At 43.4% G+C, this 20,486-nt stretch overlaps 1 protein-coding gene across 3 annotated transcripts in view; it reads right to left on the bottom strand.

Moving 5' to 3' along the window:
• The window catches only part of LOC126473465 (facilitated trehalose transporter Tret1-like), an 85,994-nt gene that overhangs the window by 26,844 nt on the left and 38,664 nt on the right, over positions 1-20,486 (bottom strand). For all 3 annotated transcript variants that reach the window (XM_050100537.1, XM_050100535.1, XM_050100534.1), the window contains exon 2: positions 1,709-2,043. In XM_050100537.1, coding sequence (XP_049956494.1) covers positions 1,709-2,043 — 335 coding nt within the window. The remainder of the gene's footprint in view (positions 1-1,708; positions 2,044-20,486) is intronic.

The following is a 20,486-nucleotide window of genomic DNA, read 5'->3' on the forward strand; positions in this document are numbered from 1 at the left end:
CAAATGTATCATTGTGCCATACACAGTTCAAGAGATATGACATCATAGACACTGAGACGCGTGAAAAAACGCCAAATCATGAATGAAGCTTTAATACACTTATTTTTTTATTACTAAGACAGTCCTACAGTTGACTCAAACTTAAGAAAATCCCTGACACCTAGCAGCGCTTTTGACAGCTTTCAACTGCTAAGCACAAGCGGCTGTAAGCGAAAACAGTAGCCGTCTATAGAGATATCAGAAGGCGTTGCCATAGAGACGTTGAGAAAATCCGTAGCAGACACAGGAAGCAGTTACGTCCAGAGTACAGAAACTGTCGGCGATTATGTATTTATACAATTTTACATTACGCATAGGTCTTTGTTCGACTGTTTCATAATTTCAAAGGAGTTTTCACGAATACATGGAAATGAAATTGCATCGATATTACGCTACAAATGTAGTTCATTTTTTGTTTTCATATGTAACAGAAAAATGGCAAAATCAGTATCCGGGCAGTGCCGGATTTGTCAGCTAATATTAAATTAATTTAAGGCTATTGTAATACTACGCAATGAGTAGGAGAAATGTGACATTCAAAACATTTGTTATCGTGTCTCACATTGCATAATGCATTTAAATACAGTGTTCGGAAATTCCCGTTACAAACTTTCAGGACATGTAAAGGGCGTGACTATGTAATATTCTGAATAGGAACCTACGTCCGGAAACGTACCTGCTCTCGTCCTCTGTTTCAAAAATGGTTCAAATGGCTCTGAGCACTATGGGACTTAACTTCTGAGGTCATCAGTCCCCTAGAACTTAGAACTACTTAAACCTAACTAACCTAAGGACATCACACACATCCATGCCCGAGGCAGGATTCGAACCTGCGACCGGAGCGGTCGCTCGGCTCCAAACTGTAGCGCCTAGAACCGCACGGCCACTCCGGCCGGCACTTCAAATTGTATCGAGCGGATGGACGTGTACGGATATGGAGACAACCTCACGAATCCACAGATCCTGCATATCAGGAGGGGACTGTTCAAGCTGATGGAGGCTTTGTACTAGTGTGGGGCATGTGCAGTTGGAGTGATGTGGGACCCCTGATACGTCTAGATACGCCTGACAGGTGACACACGTAAGTATCCTGTCTGATCACCTGCATCCATTCATGCCCACTCTGCATCCCGATGTACTTTGGCAACTCCAGCAGGACAATGCGACATCCGAAACGTCCAGAATTGCTCCAAAGTGGCTCCAGTAACATTAAACACTTCCACTGGCCACCGAACTCTCCAGATGAACATTATTGATCATATCTGGGATGCCTTGCAACGCGTTGTTCAGAAGAGATCTCCACCCCCTCGTAGTGTTACGGATTTATGGACAGCCCTGCAGGGTTAATGGTGTCAGTTCCCTCCAGCACTACTTCAGTCATTAATCCATGCCATGTCGTGCTGCAGCACTTCTGCGTGCTCGCGGTGGCCCTACACGATATTAGGCAGGTGTACCAGTTTCTTTGGCTCTTCAGTGCAAAATCTGTACATAAGTGGCTCGATGTGCCACAGTACAGTGTCTGTGTTGGCCCTCTCAAATTGAAGTTTGGCGACCACTGCCTAAGTTCTGTCAATGCTAGACCGTTATACTGGCGATGACGGGGGCAGTGCTGATTTTACAAGGGCTCGCCAGTGACTCGCATAGTCGCAGGAGAGCGGCGGACACTGACCTATCCAAGATTCCATATCCTCGTTGGTGTGTATGACGGAGTCGTTTTGGCGCAGCTGTGGCAGCATGACGGCAGAGAAGCCTATGGGGAAGCCGCAGCCGGCAGTGAGCAGGAAGCAGGCGGAGGCGGCCAGCAGCTGGTTCTGCGTCGCGGGGCTGGTCCAGCTGCGGCCGCGCTTCGCGCCCCCCTCACCCTCTTCGTCCGTGTCCTCGTCGGGGTGCGGCGCTGTGGGCTGCAGCCTTAGCGCGGCGTCGTCGTGGCCGACGCCCAGCTTCTCCGACGCCAGCAGCTGAGCGTGCGTGGCGGCTCCATTCTGCAGCGGTGGCGCGTCCAGTCTGGCAGGCAAACAGAACAGGTCACGCGTTATTAGCGGGTGCTGACATACGTACTGAACTCTTGCACTAACAAGCCTACTCCCCTATACCGGTCTCACAAGGGGAGTCCACGATGATTATGATGATTAGTGTTTTAGGGCGCACAACAGCGAGGGGAGTCCACGACATTGGAATCACGGATATACTTCAAACTTTGTATATCTGTTGTAGGTAATCAAAACAACGTAACTCGTAAATAACAATTTGCACTACTCTGGCAATTTCAAGAAAATCGCAAAAGAAGGTGCCTCATGTATCTGTGCGAAGGTGTCGGGCCTAAAAAGTCATTGTGCTCTAGTGGTTAGTGTCAGCACTATGCACGTGTGTCGCAAGAGAATGGTTGACGAGGCCACAGTTTTTAATCTATATTTTTTTTCTACACTAGGCACTGTGGTGTGTGTACTGTAAGACCTTCAGTACACAAACCGTCAGATTATTTGACTTGTCGCTCTAACGAAGTAGGCGAGTGTCAGCAATATGTCTCGTGGTCTTATCGTGGTGTGTTTATTTTCTGCCATTAGGTCAGACGATAGAAATGCCACTTGCACGCTTAGAGTAGCAGATTGACTGTGACCAACTTTAAACAGAACTTGATTAATTTTCACATACATTTATTAAAATAATAACAAGCATAAAAATTACTGAACTTGGTTCTGGATGCTATTTACAATTGACAATCTCAAGTTCCTTTGGTACTGGGGTGTTAATCTTATTCTCACGTATCTCTGATACTTGACAAAAGTGTCTATGCATTTATCTTCATGGCTAAGTACAGGAATATGGTAATCTTACTTGACGCAGACTGAAACTTGACTATAGACTGATACAGGCTAATGCCGACTGGTACAGACTGATGCAGACTGACTAATCGGAGGTCTGTACACTTGTTATAATACCTCGCGCGTTCATGTATCACTGTGCGAGTGTTATCTGTGAGGAGAAAAGGTTCTACGTTAACAGCAATCTCATTGGGTGCGTGACATTAATACGTGGATCGGCGGAAGCAGAATTTGGTCCGTCTCTATGGCAGCGCCATCTTGTAGTGTGGAGACGGACGAGCGCTGCGCCTGCGCTGTTGTGCTTAGCGGGGTGCGCTCTAGTGGGAAAGTTGTGTACGCGCTGACTACGTGGAGCTATGTACACAACAGTCACACTTTTTAATTTATATCACACTTGAGAGATAATATAACAGAAAAAAGCTTACTTGCATTATCATGAAATTGTAGTGAATTTCATATATTATTTGACTACTTACTATTTGAAATTAAATTTTCAAGAGCGAGGGACAGTTATGCAAGGCCTAAGTGGAATTTCAATAATGACACGAATGACGTTCTTCACAATCAGTGGTATAGTAAGTTACAATGTGCCACACCACAGGGGTAATGTAGAATTACTCGTCGATTGTGCTCTCGACATCACACGCTGCAGGATGGTATTTGTCATACAGATATGGAAAATATAAATTAAAACTTCACGCAAATACTCGTTTTTTCATTATATTACCTCTCAAATGTCGCAAATAATATGACAAGTTATGAAAAAATAGATTAATAGTAAAATTCGAGCGGGAGTCGAGCCGTTGTGTCATACACGCTCGTCTTACGAAGCTGGAACGCTAATCACTTGACGACCATGAACTCTAACCACCGTAACCTATGCACAGGCACAAAAGCCACATAACAGACGCGTGAAACTTCTATTGCGATTTTCTCGGAATTGCTAGAGTAGTGCATCTCACTACTTGCACACTGCGTTGCTTTAATGACCTACTAAAGATGTACAAAGTTTGAAGTAAATCTGTGATCCCAACGTCGTGGACTCCCCTTGTTAGTCGAATAGTACTTATTATTATCATCATCATTATTTGTTATTATATAGGGATATGCAACAAGCCATACTACAAACTGGATATGAATAATCTATGTAGGTCGTTCAGTTAGCTTTTTTTTCTGAAACCATGTTGGTTTTATTCAGGGTTCCAATACATCATAATATACCCCAGCCTTTTGGGTGCAAAACAGTGTTTTCCAACTTAATTTCCGTTCAGTGCGAGAGCCTTACACCACCTTACTGGCAGGACCTGTATGTCCCCATAGCATCACTCTACGTCGCAATCAACGTCTTCCTGCATCGATAATCTCCCTATCACCCACGAACTGCTTTCTGCGGAGTGCATCCTCCTTTGGGCCAAACATATGGAAGTCGGAAGGTACGAGAACCCGGCTATAGGGTGGCTGAGGAAGAACAGTCCATTGAAGTTTTTTGACCTCCTGTCGGTCCACAGACTTGTCTGCGGCCTTGCGTTGTCATGGAGACGGAGAAGTTCGTTTGCATTTTTGTGGCGACGAACACGCTGAAGTCGATTCTTCAATTTCCAGAGGGTAGCACAATACACTTCCAAGTTGATCGTTGTACAATGACGAAGGACACCAAACAGAATAGCCCTTTCAGAGGTCCAGAAAAAAAAATGGCTCTGAGCAGTATGAGACTTAACATCTGAGGTCATCAGTCCCCTAGAACTTCGAACTAGTTGAACATAACTAACCTGAGGACATCACACACATCCACGCCCGGGGCAGGATTCGAACCTGCGACCGTAGCGGTCGCGCGGTTCCTGACTGAAGCGCCCAGAACCACTCGGTCGCAACGGCCGGCCTGAGTAAGAAGTTCCTGTACATTTACATCTGGATGGATTATAGGAAATCCTGATAAGAAGAGGCATGAAGTATTTGAACTGTGATATTATCGAAGAAAGCTAAAGTATGAAATGAAGTGCTAAGATGAAAAGGTGAAAACGGCGCTGTGAATGACGTTTACTACAAGAAGACAAGGGTTAGTGGCACATCTGCTATGACATTCAGCAATAGTTAATGTGACGCTGGAAGGAGAAATAGAGGGGAAAATATTATTCTGTTCTTGCAGCGGGCGTGTATGCAGATAAAACTACTGTATATGAAGTCCGTCTGTTATGTAAACAACTGTTTTTTCCCATACTAAAATGTGACAATGTTTTTCTTTCAGACTAAGTGTGTAATTCATTTCGAGTAAATAGTGATATTTAATCAAAAAGAAAATAATACATTATAAATGTATTTGTATCTCAGATTCTTGTAGTCTCTTTTAAAAGACTAATTTTTTTGTTTACATGACTAAAAAAGATCTGTCGGTCTGTTGCTTCTCTTATTTTTTCTTGCTTATAACTTCTGAGAGAGAAGGTCCATTTCAGTGCTCATTAATAATAAGGAATGTTTCAATAGTCAGATGTACTGCGTCTCTGTTTCAATACCATAAGATGCTCACCAAATATTGAATGCTCATTTTACGACAGCTCGTCTCATGGAATTGTAACAAGAATTAGCCGGCTTGATCTCTATTTGCACACCCGCCATTGTGGCTATCTCATTGAGATATTCATTATTTATAGGCATATTTATTACTCAGATCCTGCGTGTTTTATCCAAACGAATTCCCACCTGTCAGCATGTTGCCTACGGGACCTCTTCGTCTGAAGCAAATCAGACGGCCACGAATGTCTTTCTTCAGGACTCCAAAGATATCGAAATCGCATGGCCAGAGATCGGGACTGTATGGAGGATACGTGAGGACTTCCTAGCGAAACTTATGCAGCGTACTCTAAACGACCTTGGAAACATGTGGGCCCACCCACGCTGCAGAAGTTTCGCTAGAAAGCCCTTAGACAACTTCCATACATTCGCGATCCCGCCCCATCTCATTTTCATTTGTCTTGTCCTTATACTTTCCCAAAAGCAAATTACTCTTGAATATTATTTACTCGTACAAATTAAGTTGAAAATTAAAGGATAAATTATTTACAGCGCAGGCTCACGCACATAAAATGATACAGCTGGGAAAAAAATACCGGTACAAGTTGAGCCAAACGCAATCAAAGTTCAGTAAGTGGTTTGCTTTCCCCATAGCATTTTCTATCTGATGGATCCTGTTTAAGTTGTTCCTAATTATAATGCTTAGGTACTCAGTTAAATTGACAATAATTCAACATGTGTGATTTATCATGTAGTCTAAATTTAACGAATTGTTTTTGCTCTTCAAGTAGAGGTTCTAACACATTTTATTGTTCATAGTCAACCGCCGCTTTCCACAACATGCAGACGCCTTGTTTAAATTATTTTATAATTCGCTTTAAACTTATGGTGACTTTACTAGACAGTAAACAGTAGCATCGTCCGTCATTGTGGTGTAGAATCCACTTAATGTTTTTAACCTTGCAGAGATAAAAAGTGAAGGACGTGGTATGCAATCGGAATATCTATTTCTTCTGAAGACCTACATGTATGTTTTTTATTAGTTAATCTCTTGGGATGCCCGCATCTCGTGGTCGTGCGGTAGCGTTCTCGCTTCCCACGCCCGGGTTCCCGGGTTCGATTCCCGGCGGGGTCGGGGATTTTCTCTGCCTCGTGATGGCTGGGTGTTGTGTGCTGTCCTTAGGTTAGTTAGGTTTAAGTAGTTCTAAGTTCTAGGGGACTGATGACCATAGATGTTAAGTCCCATAGTGCTCAGAGCCATTCAATCTCTTGGGAACTCATTCCAATGATGTCTACTTTTCGTTAAAGAAACAGGAAATAATGATGATTCCGTGAATTATGGCTATAACAATGACTGTTGCGCTAATGTAAGTCAAGAGTAAAAATACAGTACTTTTCTAGCAGAAAGAAAACATATAGAGCAATAGCTTTCAGAGGCTCAATGAAGAAGGAAGATAAGGCTTAAACTTAAGCAGTGTGCAAATTCGGTTTCGTTTCGTAAAATCTGAATATGAAGTGTGTAAATGGAAGAAAGACTTATACAAAATACAATATACACGTCGAAACGAAACTCACAAAAGTTTGAAAGAAAAACTATTCGAAAGATTTACAGCTGCTCATGAGAGTCAGTGCACTATTTCCGAGGGATATCCATGAGAATGGGCGCTCTGAACTGCAAGTGAGCTTAACATTTGTGATTTCCAGGCTTTGACCTGGTTGTAGAGGAGATTCATTAATAGGTAATACCGTAGAGAAAATCGTAGCTGATAAAGCAAAGCTTCACGTTATCCCATAAAACCTGCGTATAAAGACGTCCTCCGTCTGCTTATTCGCCAATTGGAGCGCTGGGCGCGAAGGGCTGTACAAACTGCTGCAAAAATACGGCAAAAATGAGTAACATTAAAAAAACACTTGGAGTGCACCTTAGTAGCTGAAATCTTTGTAGTCCATTTCTTCCAGTGTATTCTACTTGCGTGAAAAATTTCAGTGTAGGTTTCGACCCGGCTGACCTTACCATTCTCTTGTGATACGATACACCATAGACACGCAATTTGATTAGATGCGTTACGTGTCAATAGATCGTTTTCTTCGTGGTATTTATAGTTTTCGAACAGAGTATATGTTGCGAATTTCCACTACAAATCCATTCAGATTAATTCTATTTTTCTTGAGTATTGGTGTGACCCGCGCAATTTTCCAGCCTTTAGGTATGGATTACAACAAGTTCACGTGTCAGAATGTGGGCTTCTTTAATGTTGATAAATAACAGCCACACGCAATAGATAAAATATATGAATAGCTTAGCGATGAGAGCAGGAGCGTGCCGACTGCTTTTCCTTACGCAGCCATTGTTTCGGAACGTCAGTAACCCAGAGAGCTAATGAGGAATACGGCGAGAAGAGGGAGCGGAGCGTTCTGGCAGGCGTCCAGAGGTGAACGACCGCCCTAAGTGGGGAGAGTGGCTGACACAGATCGCTCCTCCAGTGCCACAGTGGCCCAGGACGGGAGCCGGCACAGCTTTTTTCCCTAATTCTCCTCCTCATGCGTTATCTTCCTCCCCCACCACTTTCTTCTTCCTCCACATGCGTCGCCCTGATTTTGTAACTTCCGCACTGAAAGACTGACAATCAGGAAACTACCATCCATAGGGCAAGCTGTGACCTTGCTTGTGTCTACGTCAGAGAAAAAGAGAGAGAGGTATGCTCTGGTATTATCACAGGTCAACCGCTGTTCAAATAAATTAATACTTAAATTATTTAAAAGTTGCTGGGAGAATATGCGCTTTTATTTACGATGTTACGCTGGCAGTGTGTGTGAAACTGTTTTACGTGACGGTGTTACTGTGGTCCTCAGGTCGAAGACCTATTTTCTGCAGCCTTTCATGCTAGTGTATCGTATACAAGCTTCATCTCTGTACAGTTACTGCAACCTTCATACATTTGAACCTCGTTACTACACACTGAGGTGACAACAGTAATGGGATGGCGACACACACACACACACACACACACACACACACACACACACACACACACACATACACACACACGACAGTAGTATCGCGTACAAAAGGTATAAAAGGACAGTGCATCGGAGGAGCTGTCATTTGTACTCAGATGATTCATGAGTGAAGGTTTCCTACGTGATTATGGCAGCACGATGGCAATCAACAGACTTTGAACGCGATATGGTAATTGGAGCTAGACGCAATTGTCATTCCATTTCGGAAATCATTGGGGAATTCAATATTCCCAAAGTTTGCCGAGAATACCACATTTCATGCATTACCGCTGAACACTGTCAGCACAGTGGCCGATGGCCTTCACTTAACGACCGAGAGCAGCGGTGTTGGGTAGAGTTGTCAGTGCTAGCGGACAAGCAACACTGTGTGAAATAAGAACACAAATCAATGCGAGATGTACGACGAACGTATCTATTAGCAAGCCGGCCGAAGTGGCCGTGCGGTTAAAGGCGCTGCAGTCTGGAACCACAAGACCGCTACGGTCCCAGGTTCGAATCGTGCCTCGGGCATGGATGTTTGTGATGTCCTTAGGTTAGTTAGGTTTAACTAGTTCTAAGTTATAGGGGACTAATGACCTCAGCAGTTGAGTCCCATAGTGCTCAGAGCCATTTGAACCATATCTATCAGCACAGTGCAGCGAAATTTGGCGTTAATGGGCTACGGCAGCAGACGACCGATCCGAGTGCCTTTGCTAACAGCATGACATTGCCTACAGCACTTCTCCTGGACTCTTGACCATATGAGTTAGATCCTAGACGACTTTAGACACTGGACTCGCATTCGGGAGGACGACGGTTCAATTCCGCGTCCGACCATCCTGATTTAGGTTTTCCGTGATTTCCCTAAGTCGCTCCATGCAAATGCCGGGATGGTTCCTTTCAATGGGCACGGCCGACTTCCTTCCCCATCTTTCCCTAAACCGATGACCTCGCTGTCTGATCACCAAACCAAACCAAACCAAACCAAACCTAGATGACTGGAAAGCCGTCGTCTGGTCAGATGACTGGAAAGCCGTCGTCTGGTCAGATGACTGGAAAGCCGTCGTCTGGTCAGATGACTGGAAAGCCGTCGTCTGGTCAGATTACTCCCGATTTCAATTGGTAACAACTGAGGGTAGGGTTCGAGTGTGGCACAGACACCACAAAGCCATGGACTCAAGTTGTCAACAAGTCACTGTGCAAGCTGTTGGTGGCTCCATACTGGTGTGGGCTGTGTTTACACAGAATAGGCTTGGTCCTCCGGTCCAACTGAGCCGATCATTGACCATTTGCAGCCATTCATGGACTTCATGTTCGCAAATAACGATGGAACTTTTATGGATGACAATGCGCCATGTCAGCGCGCGACAACTGTTAACTTTTGGTTTGAAGAATGTCACGTAGAAGAAGGTACAATTAGATGAATGACGAACACTAACTTCACTTAACGAAGGTTTATAGCGAACTGCCTCCGGCCAGAACACACACAGTATATATACAGCTACAGAACATTCCAGTACAATGATTCTTGACATTTGTGAGTACCTCTAGAATGTACTCTAACCGAGTATAGGAATTAAAATTGTACAGTGCAGGAGAGTTTTGAACTCACGGCCCTCCAACCAACAATTTAGTATCATAACGACTACAGCACGGTGCTACTCAGCTTCTTCTGCGACACTATTACTGGCTGACGGCCAGCAACTGTCGTACAGTCACTGTGGGTAACGTTTTACCATCAGGGGATCTTTGTACTACTTACCACTTTTGTTTCAAATGGATGCTGCTCTAGCTACTTGCATTATTTTGTACTAAAAGTAACAGTTTTATTGCTTATGATTTCCAATTAGTTTTTCGGCTGTTTTTCCAGCTTCATACAAGCTCTTATCCTTTAATTGCGTTGGATAAGAAGAGAGCTTCCGGTGACAGTGACTCTAGTTCAACAATGCCAGGTCGATACAAATATATTTATGTTTCAAAGTAAACCTGCAGTACTGAAGTAACACTGTTTGTTTTTAATACTTACTAACACCTGATTTCTTCTGACATGACATAAATTTACACTCAGCCTTATATATGGGAAAAATTCTTTGCTTTGTAAGACTGGTCTATAGTCATCCTGAATGATGGAGTAACTTTGTACCAGCATTAAATCAAACTTTAATGGGGCATCATTAGTACCCATCTCCACTTTTCCAAGCATTCAGAACTATACCCCCATGAGATGCTCATGTCATCGCGTCGTAAGAAGTATAAAGATAAAAGAATGTAATCACTAAACTTCCAAGGGAAGTATGCATTTTTTCCAATTCTTCGGAATTCCACAGCTGCTGCATGTTTAAAAAATATAAATGTGGTGTCACCGCCAGACACCACACTTGCTAGGTGGTAGCTTAAATCGGCCGCGGTCCATTTAGTACATGTCGGACCCGCGTGTCGCCACTGTGTGATCGCAGACCGAGCGCCACCACTAGGCAGGTCTCGAGATACGGAATAGCACTCGCCCCCAGTTGTACGACGACTTTGCTAGCGACTACACTGACGAAGCCTTTCTCTCATTTGCCGAGAGACAGTTGAATAGCCTTCAGCTAAGTCCATGGCTACGACCTAGCAAGGCGCCATTAGCCTTACATAGTTTGATAGTTATCGTATGAAATGTCTCATCAAGAACGATGTATACAACAAGGATTAAAAGTTAAGTATTCCCAAAGCAACGTACTTTTCTTTATATCATTTATGAAGTATCCTGTTTCAGACCTCTATCTAGCCTAAGTGAGATTACGCGTGCCTTTCGGCTACTTCAGTGTGGCGTAGCTGTCTTGTTACGCCACAACAATAAAAATTTTCTGTTTCAAGGCTGAAAGAAGAGCCAACGTGGCTGTAATTGCTATATAATTTGCTTCCTTTTCAGGGGGACAGTACAGGCAATTATTCTAACAACTGGGACAGGCAGGTCTGTGTTCCACGTTGTCACTACGTTAAATCCAAAGAAGAACAGAGTAATACCTGTGAACACAAGAGTGTAACATTGTCTCTGTTTTTCACAAATTCATTACCTGAAGCTTGGCTGGGCTAGTTATTTCTGTGTATACTACGAAATGATTTAGCTGTGAGACTGAAACGCGTGTGGTGGCTGCTTCTTGGGCAGCACTATCAGGCGACCCAATCGATAGGGTGCCTCGCAGCAGTGCGGTCGGATCCAAAGTCCGTCCCTGATGTCCTCCACAGTCCACATGAGCGTCAGTGTTTGAGCAGTAAATACCAGCTGATACACATTGCGTAATACTGGCGGGTGGGCGGTAGCTTCGGGGCGCGGCTCTGTAAACCTAACGCTAGACTAGCGAGGTCCAGAACTTACGTGGAGACTTCTCCTCTTTAGATTATTATAGGTAGCAGTAACTAAAAAAAATAGTCGGTTCAGAAACTTCCTGGCAGATTAAAACTGTGTGCTGGACCGAGACTCGAACTCGGGACCTTTGCCTTTCGCGCGGGCAAGTGCTCTACCAAATGAGCTACCCAAGCACGACTCACGCCCCGTCCTCACAGCTTTACTTCCGCCAGTACCTCATCTCCTACCTTCCTTGGTAGAGCACTTGCCCGCGAAAGGCAAAGGTCCCGAGTTCGAGTCTCGGTCCGGCACACAGTTTTAATCTGCCAGGAAGTTTCACACCAGCGCATACTCCGCTGCAGAGCGAAAATCTCGTTCTGGATACTCGGTTCAGTGAAAGAGCGATCAAAATAAGCACTCATGTTTCGGCTTCTCCGTAGATACTCGACGGTTTCTGAGAAAACTAAGGTCAAAGTATTCGACGTATTTTATACGCCTTTTAGCGCGTAATCGTTGTAACTAGCGCGGTGGCACGGTGGGTAGCTTCGCGGCTTCACAGTCTAGAGCACCTTTGATTTTTTTTTCATTTATCTACCCACCTTCATACAAGATTACTAGACGAATGTTTTCCAATATTTGCTGAAATTACGTTGTCCTTAGTTGTCTACTAATTGTCTGTCTTATGTTTTCGGTGAAATTTCGATAGTGTATCTTAATTCATAATCAACTGCAAGATTAAGTTTTCGGAAAAATGGTCCGTTATCCGTGATTTGTCGCGAAATTACTGTCAACGAGTGAAATCTTCAGTAATGTTAACGACGTTTCTTTCCCGAGTGAGGGTAATACGAAGAAATATCTGTGTGGCAAACATGCATTCGCGCAGTGCTCACAGTGTTCGGAATTTCTATGTTCAAGAATGTGTGTGAAATCTTTGGGACTTAACTGCTAAGGTCATCAGTCCCTAAGCTTACACACTACTTAACCTAACTTATCCTAAGGACAAACACACACACACATGCCCGAGGGAGGACTCTAACCTCCGCCGGGACCAGCCGCACAGTCCATGGCTGCAGCACCTAAACCGCACGGCTAATCCCGCGCGGCGAATTTCTATGTTTCCAACGTTTCTACGATCGGTGTCAGCCAAGGGAATGCACGAGATCTTCCTGAAGAATAAACATAAGATTAAAATGTAAGAATTAATATAAGAATTTTTATAAGAATGGAATAAAAGAATAAGAGAACTGGAAAGAACCTGAAAACACCATGCACACGCCTAATTACATAATAAGTGTATGGCACTTATTGTGAAATCCACTTTAAATTTTTCAATTAATATAACGCCGTTATATCCCATAATTCGATGAGAAACGTGACATGGGTAGATAAATGAGAAAAAAAAAAGAAAATAGTCGGATTTCAATGACGAGGCGCGAAAGTGTGAAGCAGGGATGATAACCACTGTGACACGGCTTCGCTTTAACTGGTCGTGTTCTAAAAGGCATATAAATAACAGGAGGCACTGTATCCGTTGTTTTCTCAGAAACGATGGAGTATCTCCGGATAATACGAGACATGTGTTCGATTATTTTGACTCTTCTTCCACTGAGCGAAGTTTCTGGGAAATCGGGTGATGGCACTTGTTTTCTCCTCGTTTGACATTTATCCCACTCTTTTGCACGGTAGCATATTTCGACCCTCTCTGGGATAGAATTGTGAACACCGTCCTTAGCACGTATTGTTGGCTAATTACATTACATAATGTACATACATAATGGGTTACTCTATGTAAATGTTGTCCATGGAACACTTATCTTGTGATGACACAGTGTGACACGTCGTAAAAATCTGCTTCTGGGATGAGTAAATGATTCTACAGCAGCGAGAGAGAGAGAGAGAGAGAGAGAGAGAGAGAGAGAGAGAGAGAGAGAGAGAGAGAGAGAGAGAGTGTGTGTGTGTGTGTGTGTGTGTGTGTGTGTGTGTGTGTGTGTGTGTGTGTGTGTGTGAGTTAAAACCGATATGCGATCTACAGAGTGAATCTAACGTAGGCTAGCTGAGGCACTATACGCTAATGATATCTGTAGGCAATATGAATGAGTAATGTGTGCATTATGTAGAGGAAAACTCTCATCACTTACATTTTTCACATTTAAATACCACCATTTTAAGGTTAAATAATTGACTAGTATAAGGAAAAAAACTGCAAAGGAAATGTCGAAATCATACATAACGAAACGGTGAATGACTTACACCTGTCGAAAATTGCTGTAACGTGATCATATATGACAATCATACCTATGACATTTACTTTGATTTAACTTGTTGCCATTATGAAATTAGCAATAAGCAATATGCCTCCCTGCTAGGCAGAATAACTTTCACGCTCATTTCCATCAAGAATTTTCCAAAGAGACACGTAATGCGACCGAAATTTTAGAATAGATAAGTTCTAGAACAGGCTAAACGAGAGCGACACGAATTTGCACAAATAATCAGTTTACTTCAGTGCAGGGCGGCAAAGTTAATGACGTGTACCGTGTAATATTTCGCCGACCTGTAGTAAGAGCATTTTGCGTGTTATGGGTTCAAATAAAGGAAACGGTGGTACCTCTGCAATATTGCTTGCCGAGCTACTACTGCCAGAGTCCACAGCTAATTAGCGACGATTGACCGCTCGGTCACTGTCTATATTCCGTATGGTTACAACCAACGAATCAGCGTTACAGAGATCAAATCGTCTGTATTATGTTACAACACCTCTTGTGCCACCTCTGGGCATCATATGATACAACGTTGCTTCCGCGAAATATGGCGCCAGTCATGCGTTGAAGAAACAATACTACTTTCGCGCTTATGTTTTTCGGGAGAGCGAAGTCGCAGTTCATAGCAGTTTGGACTGACTACAGTACCATATCCAACCCCATTACAACGTGTCTTCCTTTCTTGCAGCACATTAGAACATGGTCCTGAACTTACACAGGCTGCAGCAACTCGACTTAATGCGTTCCAGCAAAGTCCCCCTGTCAGTTATCTAATTCTCTCCTTCCAGTAACACTTAGCATCTGCATATCAGTATTCATCAATATTTTCCCCATTTTAGTTCTGTTGTGGGTGTATCACGCTTTGGGTCTGTGGACGGTATCCTTTTTTTTTTCTTTTCAAAATTTAGGCTATTACCTACATGTATTCGGTGTTAACAGTATTTTACTTATTGAAAGTTATCTAAACAGACCGCGCCTAGTACACGTCCACCACGGCGCTCGGAGGCCACAGAACCAAGTTACGACACTTGAAGATGGGCTTATAAGATCCCGAAACCGGTCGTGTGATAGTAAAAGAACTTTACAACTGAAGCGGTATTTTCAGCCTCTGGTATAATTCTCAGTTGCGGATGTTCCTCCAACAGGTTATCTGCGAAGTCTTGCGGTTTGGTAACCGCCGCGTTTTCGCACAAACCTAGTTTACCTTATTCTTATCATACTCATTTTTTATATAAGGCCACGGTTAATTGCCTACTGGAGACACGGCCAAGTATTCTATGTAGCATGTCGGATAAATTATCAAGTCGGGAATACAAACGAAACAATATCACTCAGCAAATGGGCGACGGCGAGGTTCCAGCAGTCAGCAGGAATGAAATGAAGACTGAGAAGGCGGTATTCTGGCAGGCGACGTCTCCCAAAGGCATCCACTATTCAACAGCTGATTGATTCTGCGACGTAACGAAAGGAAGACTTGGCGCGAATACACGAATTACATGGTCATCAGCGATAAATTTAGACTTTATAAACGCGCGTCTAGGTTGTATACGTGCCAAGTTAATATGAAGTGGTTTAGAGTTCTACACATATCTGTGCTGTGGGCACTAAGTGTTTTCATTTCCAACGAATACTCGGGTTTATATAAAGTGCCGAGCTCTACTGTACTAGCCGCAGCCGCATTACATTTTCGTGTGGACAGTTCATCTATAGGAATTCTTAGCTTCCTTGCTGAATCTGATGATATCCAGGTGTGCTAACTTGCAGCCATGTAATGTAATAACTTGATTTAGTAGTCATCAGCGACGCTCGCATCGCTCTTTGCCCTCTGACCGTACCGGGATGTCGGAATCCCACAGTTACCGGAAATATCATAGTTCGGTGTGAGTTGGTATTATTTACTCTGCTTCAGACTTCAAATCCTGGAAATTGTTTGAATCACGATATAATCTTCTCCCAATTAGTTCTTTCTAATGCTTCGACTTTCCTTCGACACAGAAAAAGCTGCCCCACCCCCTTCCCCTCACCTTCACCATACGAAAACGGTTATGCCCTTTTGAGAACACGAAGTGATGGCTAAACGTTTAACTCTTATGCAGAGCTGTAATGGTTCTTATAAGGATAAATTACCAGCGGAAAAATGCTCGTATCGGTGCACAGAAAATGCGAATATGTTCATGTTTATTTAAAAGACTGAGTGAAAAGTGGAGTACTAGCTGCCTCATTCTCCCTTCCACAGCACCTTTAAAATTTCTCCCAAAAATTTTGGCATGCGAACATCTTTTTTTTAATATGCAACTCAAGTCAAACTACCACAGCCTCCAACTCACACGAACTAGTCCATCGCTGAAAGTCGCTCATACCCACCCATTCCCAGTTGCCCCTTTTCACCCATTCATTCAGTCCAACTCATTGTCATCTCTTGTGTCACAGCCACCGTCACCTTCGTTCTGCCCAACTACTACTTCTACTACTACTACTACTGTCTCAGTGCTACTGTCTTCCTCTTGCTCTCTCTTACGGCTAGTATCTCATTGCTTCCTTCCTTTCTAGTGCTGCTGTCTCTTCTCGCTGTCTATCTTTCTCTTCCTCATTATCATTGTCATCTACTCTGTCTCTCATTATCACTGGCTCTCACCTTATTCCCCAGCACTGTTTTGTCACTGTCTATTTTCACTACCATCGTATCCCTCTCACACACACCAACATTGTCTCCTTCCCTGTTTCTGTAATAAAACCACTGTCTACTATTTTACAGTATTTATTACTTTTCCATCTCTTTGCCACTGTCATTGTCTTCTCTCTTATCATAAAGAAGCGCAAATATGTTCACATACCAACATGTTTGTGAAAAATTTTAAAGGCACTGAGGAAGGTAGACTGAGTAATTGGTACTCCATTTTTCGATCAGAGTCTTTTAAATAAACAGAAACATACATTTTAGGTGCCCCGATAGGAGTATTTTCCGTTGGTTCCCTTCTTTTCCCTGCTGCAGCAGGGCGTGTGGCTCGTATGAAAAGAAATGTATTGGTCAGTAAAATTTTGTTGGCTTACTTATGTGAAATTGAAGTAACGCAAAACTAATTTTACACTTTAGACCGGATTTTACGTGCAAAAAATTTTGCATGTGCTGCAGTACTACAACATGCGTTTCCCAGATGATAACGGAGACGTTAGTAACCATCTGCCCTATACATAAAGGATCACGCATGCAATGTAAGAACTACCGAGGAATATCTCTGCTGAGCATCGTCTACAGAATCCTCTCTACAGCTGTAACATCGAGAGTAAGTAGAAGAGCAGAAAGGATTCTAGGCGAGTACCAGGCAGGTTTCAGATCTGGGAGGTCTACATCTAACCATATCTTTACAGTATGTAAGATGCTGGAGAAGACCTTCGAATATAAAGTACGATTAGAACAACTCTTTATGTATTTTTAACAAGCCTATGACAGAATTAAAACATCAGCACTGTGGAAAACAGTGCAGACATTCAAATTTTCTGAGAAGTTAATTTTATTAACTAAGATGACCCTAGAAAACAGAAGAAGCTAGGTTAAAGTTCAGGGATGTCTGTCGAGGTAGTTTCCAACGGAAGAAGGCATAAAGGGAGACCAATTATCCCCATACTATTCAACCTGCTATTAGGGAATGCAGTAAGATCAATAACCACAAACCCAGGAAGCAATATTTACGACAGACTTCTTCAAATTTTAGCCTATGCAGATGATGTGGTAATAAGTGCTAGAAGTATGGAGGCAGGTACAACAGCTTTCAAAGAGGTTGAAGCCGCTGCCAAGAACCTTGGTTTAGAAATTAGTGAGACAAAATCTACGTACATGGTGACAGAGAGTTAGAAGAAACATGGATGATCTCCAGTTAGAAGGGTACAGTTCGAAAGGTACAGCTTCGAGAGAGTAGACAGTTTTAGACATCTTGGCTCAGTAATAACATCAGAAAACAAAGTGGGGCAGATATAGCACACCGAATTAAGGCTGTCAACAGATCATATACAGCACTATACTCCATGCTCAAAATTAAGAACCTGAGTGAAAAATTAAAGCTGACACTTTACAAAACAATATCAAACCAGTTCTCATGTATGAGAGTGAGGCATGTGTACTGACGGAGGCTTTGGAGAAGAAGCTAAATATCTGGGAAAGGAAAGTGCTGAGGAAGATTTTTGGTTCGGTAAATGAAGGAGAGGTGTGGAGAATTAGGACTAATGAAGAAATAAGGTCTCTGTACCAAGAACCTGGTTTGGTAACCTCAGTCAAAATGGGAAAGCTAAGGTGGTTAGGACATGTCCAGCGGATGACAGAAGAAAGGCTCCCGAAGAAGCTGATGATAGGACACCCTGGTGGTAGAAGGAGCGGACGACCACGTGTGAGATGGCAGGGAGATGTGGAAGCCGCCCTGAGAACAGTGGGAGTGAGGTGGCGGCGTAGCCGTCCTGAAGACCGAGACGACTGGAAGTCTGTGATGGAGGAGGGCAAGTCCTCAGAGGACCGTAGTGCCATGGAGATCGATCGAACGGAGACACTTCTCCGTGCTACGTCACTTTATAAACTACGTTATCGTCTCAAACCATATATTACGTGCGCATTTTACGTGTAATTTTGAACCTCTATATCTGAGAAACGAATAAAGATATGAAGAAAATTTTCAAGATTGTTCGAAATCGCCATTTGCTGTGCATAGCAGTCTCTGAATCCGCGGCTGGGTTTTGGTACCCAAAAAACAAGTTTCTCGATAACGGATGGAGATTTTTGAAAACGGGGAGATTGCTCTTCTAAATAAATGCCTAGAGAATATATTGTTCGAATATTAACATTTTGCTGCGGTTATTTATTATTTAGATTTCGCGTCATACCGGATTTTAGATATAGATATAGGGTAACTTTGAACCTCTGTATCGTGGAAACGGGGAAATATATAAAGAAAAATGGTTCAAATGGGTCTGAGCATTATGGGACTTAACATCTGAGGTCATCAGTCCCCTAGAAGTTAGAACTACTGAAACCTAACTAACCTAAGGACATGACACACATCCATGCCCAAGGCGGGATTCGAACATGCGACCGTAGCGGTCGCTATAAAGGAAATTTTTGAGATTGTTTGAGATCGGGATCTTAGGAATATATCGTAATAATTTCAGCCATTTGCTGTGCGTAGCCGTCTTGGAACCCTCGATTGGATTTTGGTCCGCTGGTGACAGCAAAAATGGAATTAAAAAAACCCTTTTTTGTGTTTTCCGAGGAACCGCCCACGGACTAATGGCTTGTCCATAAGCCCCATCAAGCCCACCGCAGATCACATCATATGCAGAAAGAACAAACCGACTTAATTTGCCTAAGCAGGAGGAAATGTGTAATATTCACACTTTGACCCTCTACTGTAGGACAGTGACACTGAGACGATCCTTCTGATGAATATTCATATTGTCCATAGCCCAAGGGCTGCCCGATACATTTGACCACCTTTCTATCACCAGTAGAAACCGAGGCATGAGCACCAGAAAATCCCGTTTCCATACTCAGCTTTTTTGGAACATACTGTGGTGTCACCGCCAGACACCACACTTGCTAAGTGGTAGCCTTTAAATCGGCCGCGGTCCATTAGTATACGCCGGACCCGCGTGTCGCCACTGTCAGTGATAGCAGACCGAGCGCCACCACACGGCAGGTCTAGAGAGACGTACTGGCACTCGCCCCAGTTGTACAGCCGACGTTCATAGCAATGGTTCACTGACAAATACGCTCTCATTTGCCGATACGATAGTTAGCATAGCCTTCAGCTACATTTGCTACGACCTAGCAAGGCGCCGTATTCAATTGATATTTATTATATGAAGCATGTATCGTCAAGAGCGATGTTCTACAATTGTGGATTAAAGTTAAGTATTATATCAACTACGTACTTTATTTGCAATTCTCAAGATATTGTCCTGTTCCAGACCTCACGCCAGTCAGCGTGTAATTAAACGCGTGCATTTCGGCCTCCTCTAGAAAAACAGTGTTGGCTCTTCTGCCAACACTACACATACTAGGTACTCAACGTCGCAAGCTTACCGGTTATGCAGCTACTGTCTTGTGTCTACTGCAGTTTTGAGTATTTTGTCGGTACGTCAATATGAAATTACTCAACCACAACTGAATTACTACTCCCTGATGTCGGCCGAGTGTAAAGTCTGGAGAAAACGTCCGTTTATCGCAGCCTCCGAAGGTAGCGGCATGAGATACAACTGTGGAATTTTCCACTTTTCGGTGCAGTGCAGACTCTTGGAACGAGACCGCTTGGCTTGCGGTGAGGACACAGGGCCTCCCGCATGCTGAGGCAGCGCTTCATTAGTAGGGGCGTGGTCGTGGCTGCATCAGACTCGCAAATGAGAGACCTCTCCTCGGATGCAAATTAAACTCGAGAATTCCTGCGTGCGCGCCGAAATAAAGATGACGCTCCCTACCTCACCGTAATGAAATATTCAGAAACTATCAAGCAGCAAAATATATAATTTCGGTGGTGGCAGAGGCGG

The sequence above is a fragment of the Schistocerca serialis genome, chromosome 4, assembly GCF_023864345.2.
Source record: "Schistocerca serialis cubense isolate TAMUIC-IGC-003099 chromosome 4, iqSchSeri2.2, whole genome shotgun sequence".
In the NCBI taxonomy this organism is placed as follows: domain Eukaryota; kingdom Metazoa; phylum Arthropoda; class Insecta; order Orthoptera; family Acrididae; genus Schistocerca; species Schistocerca serialis.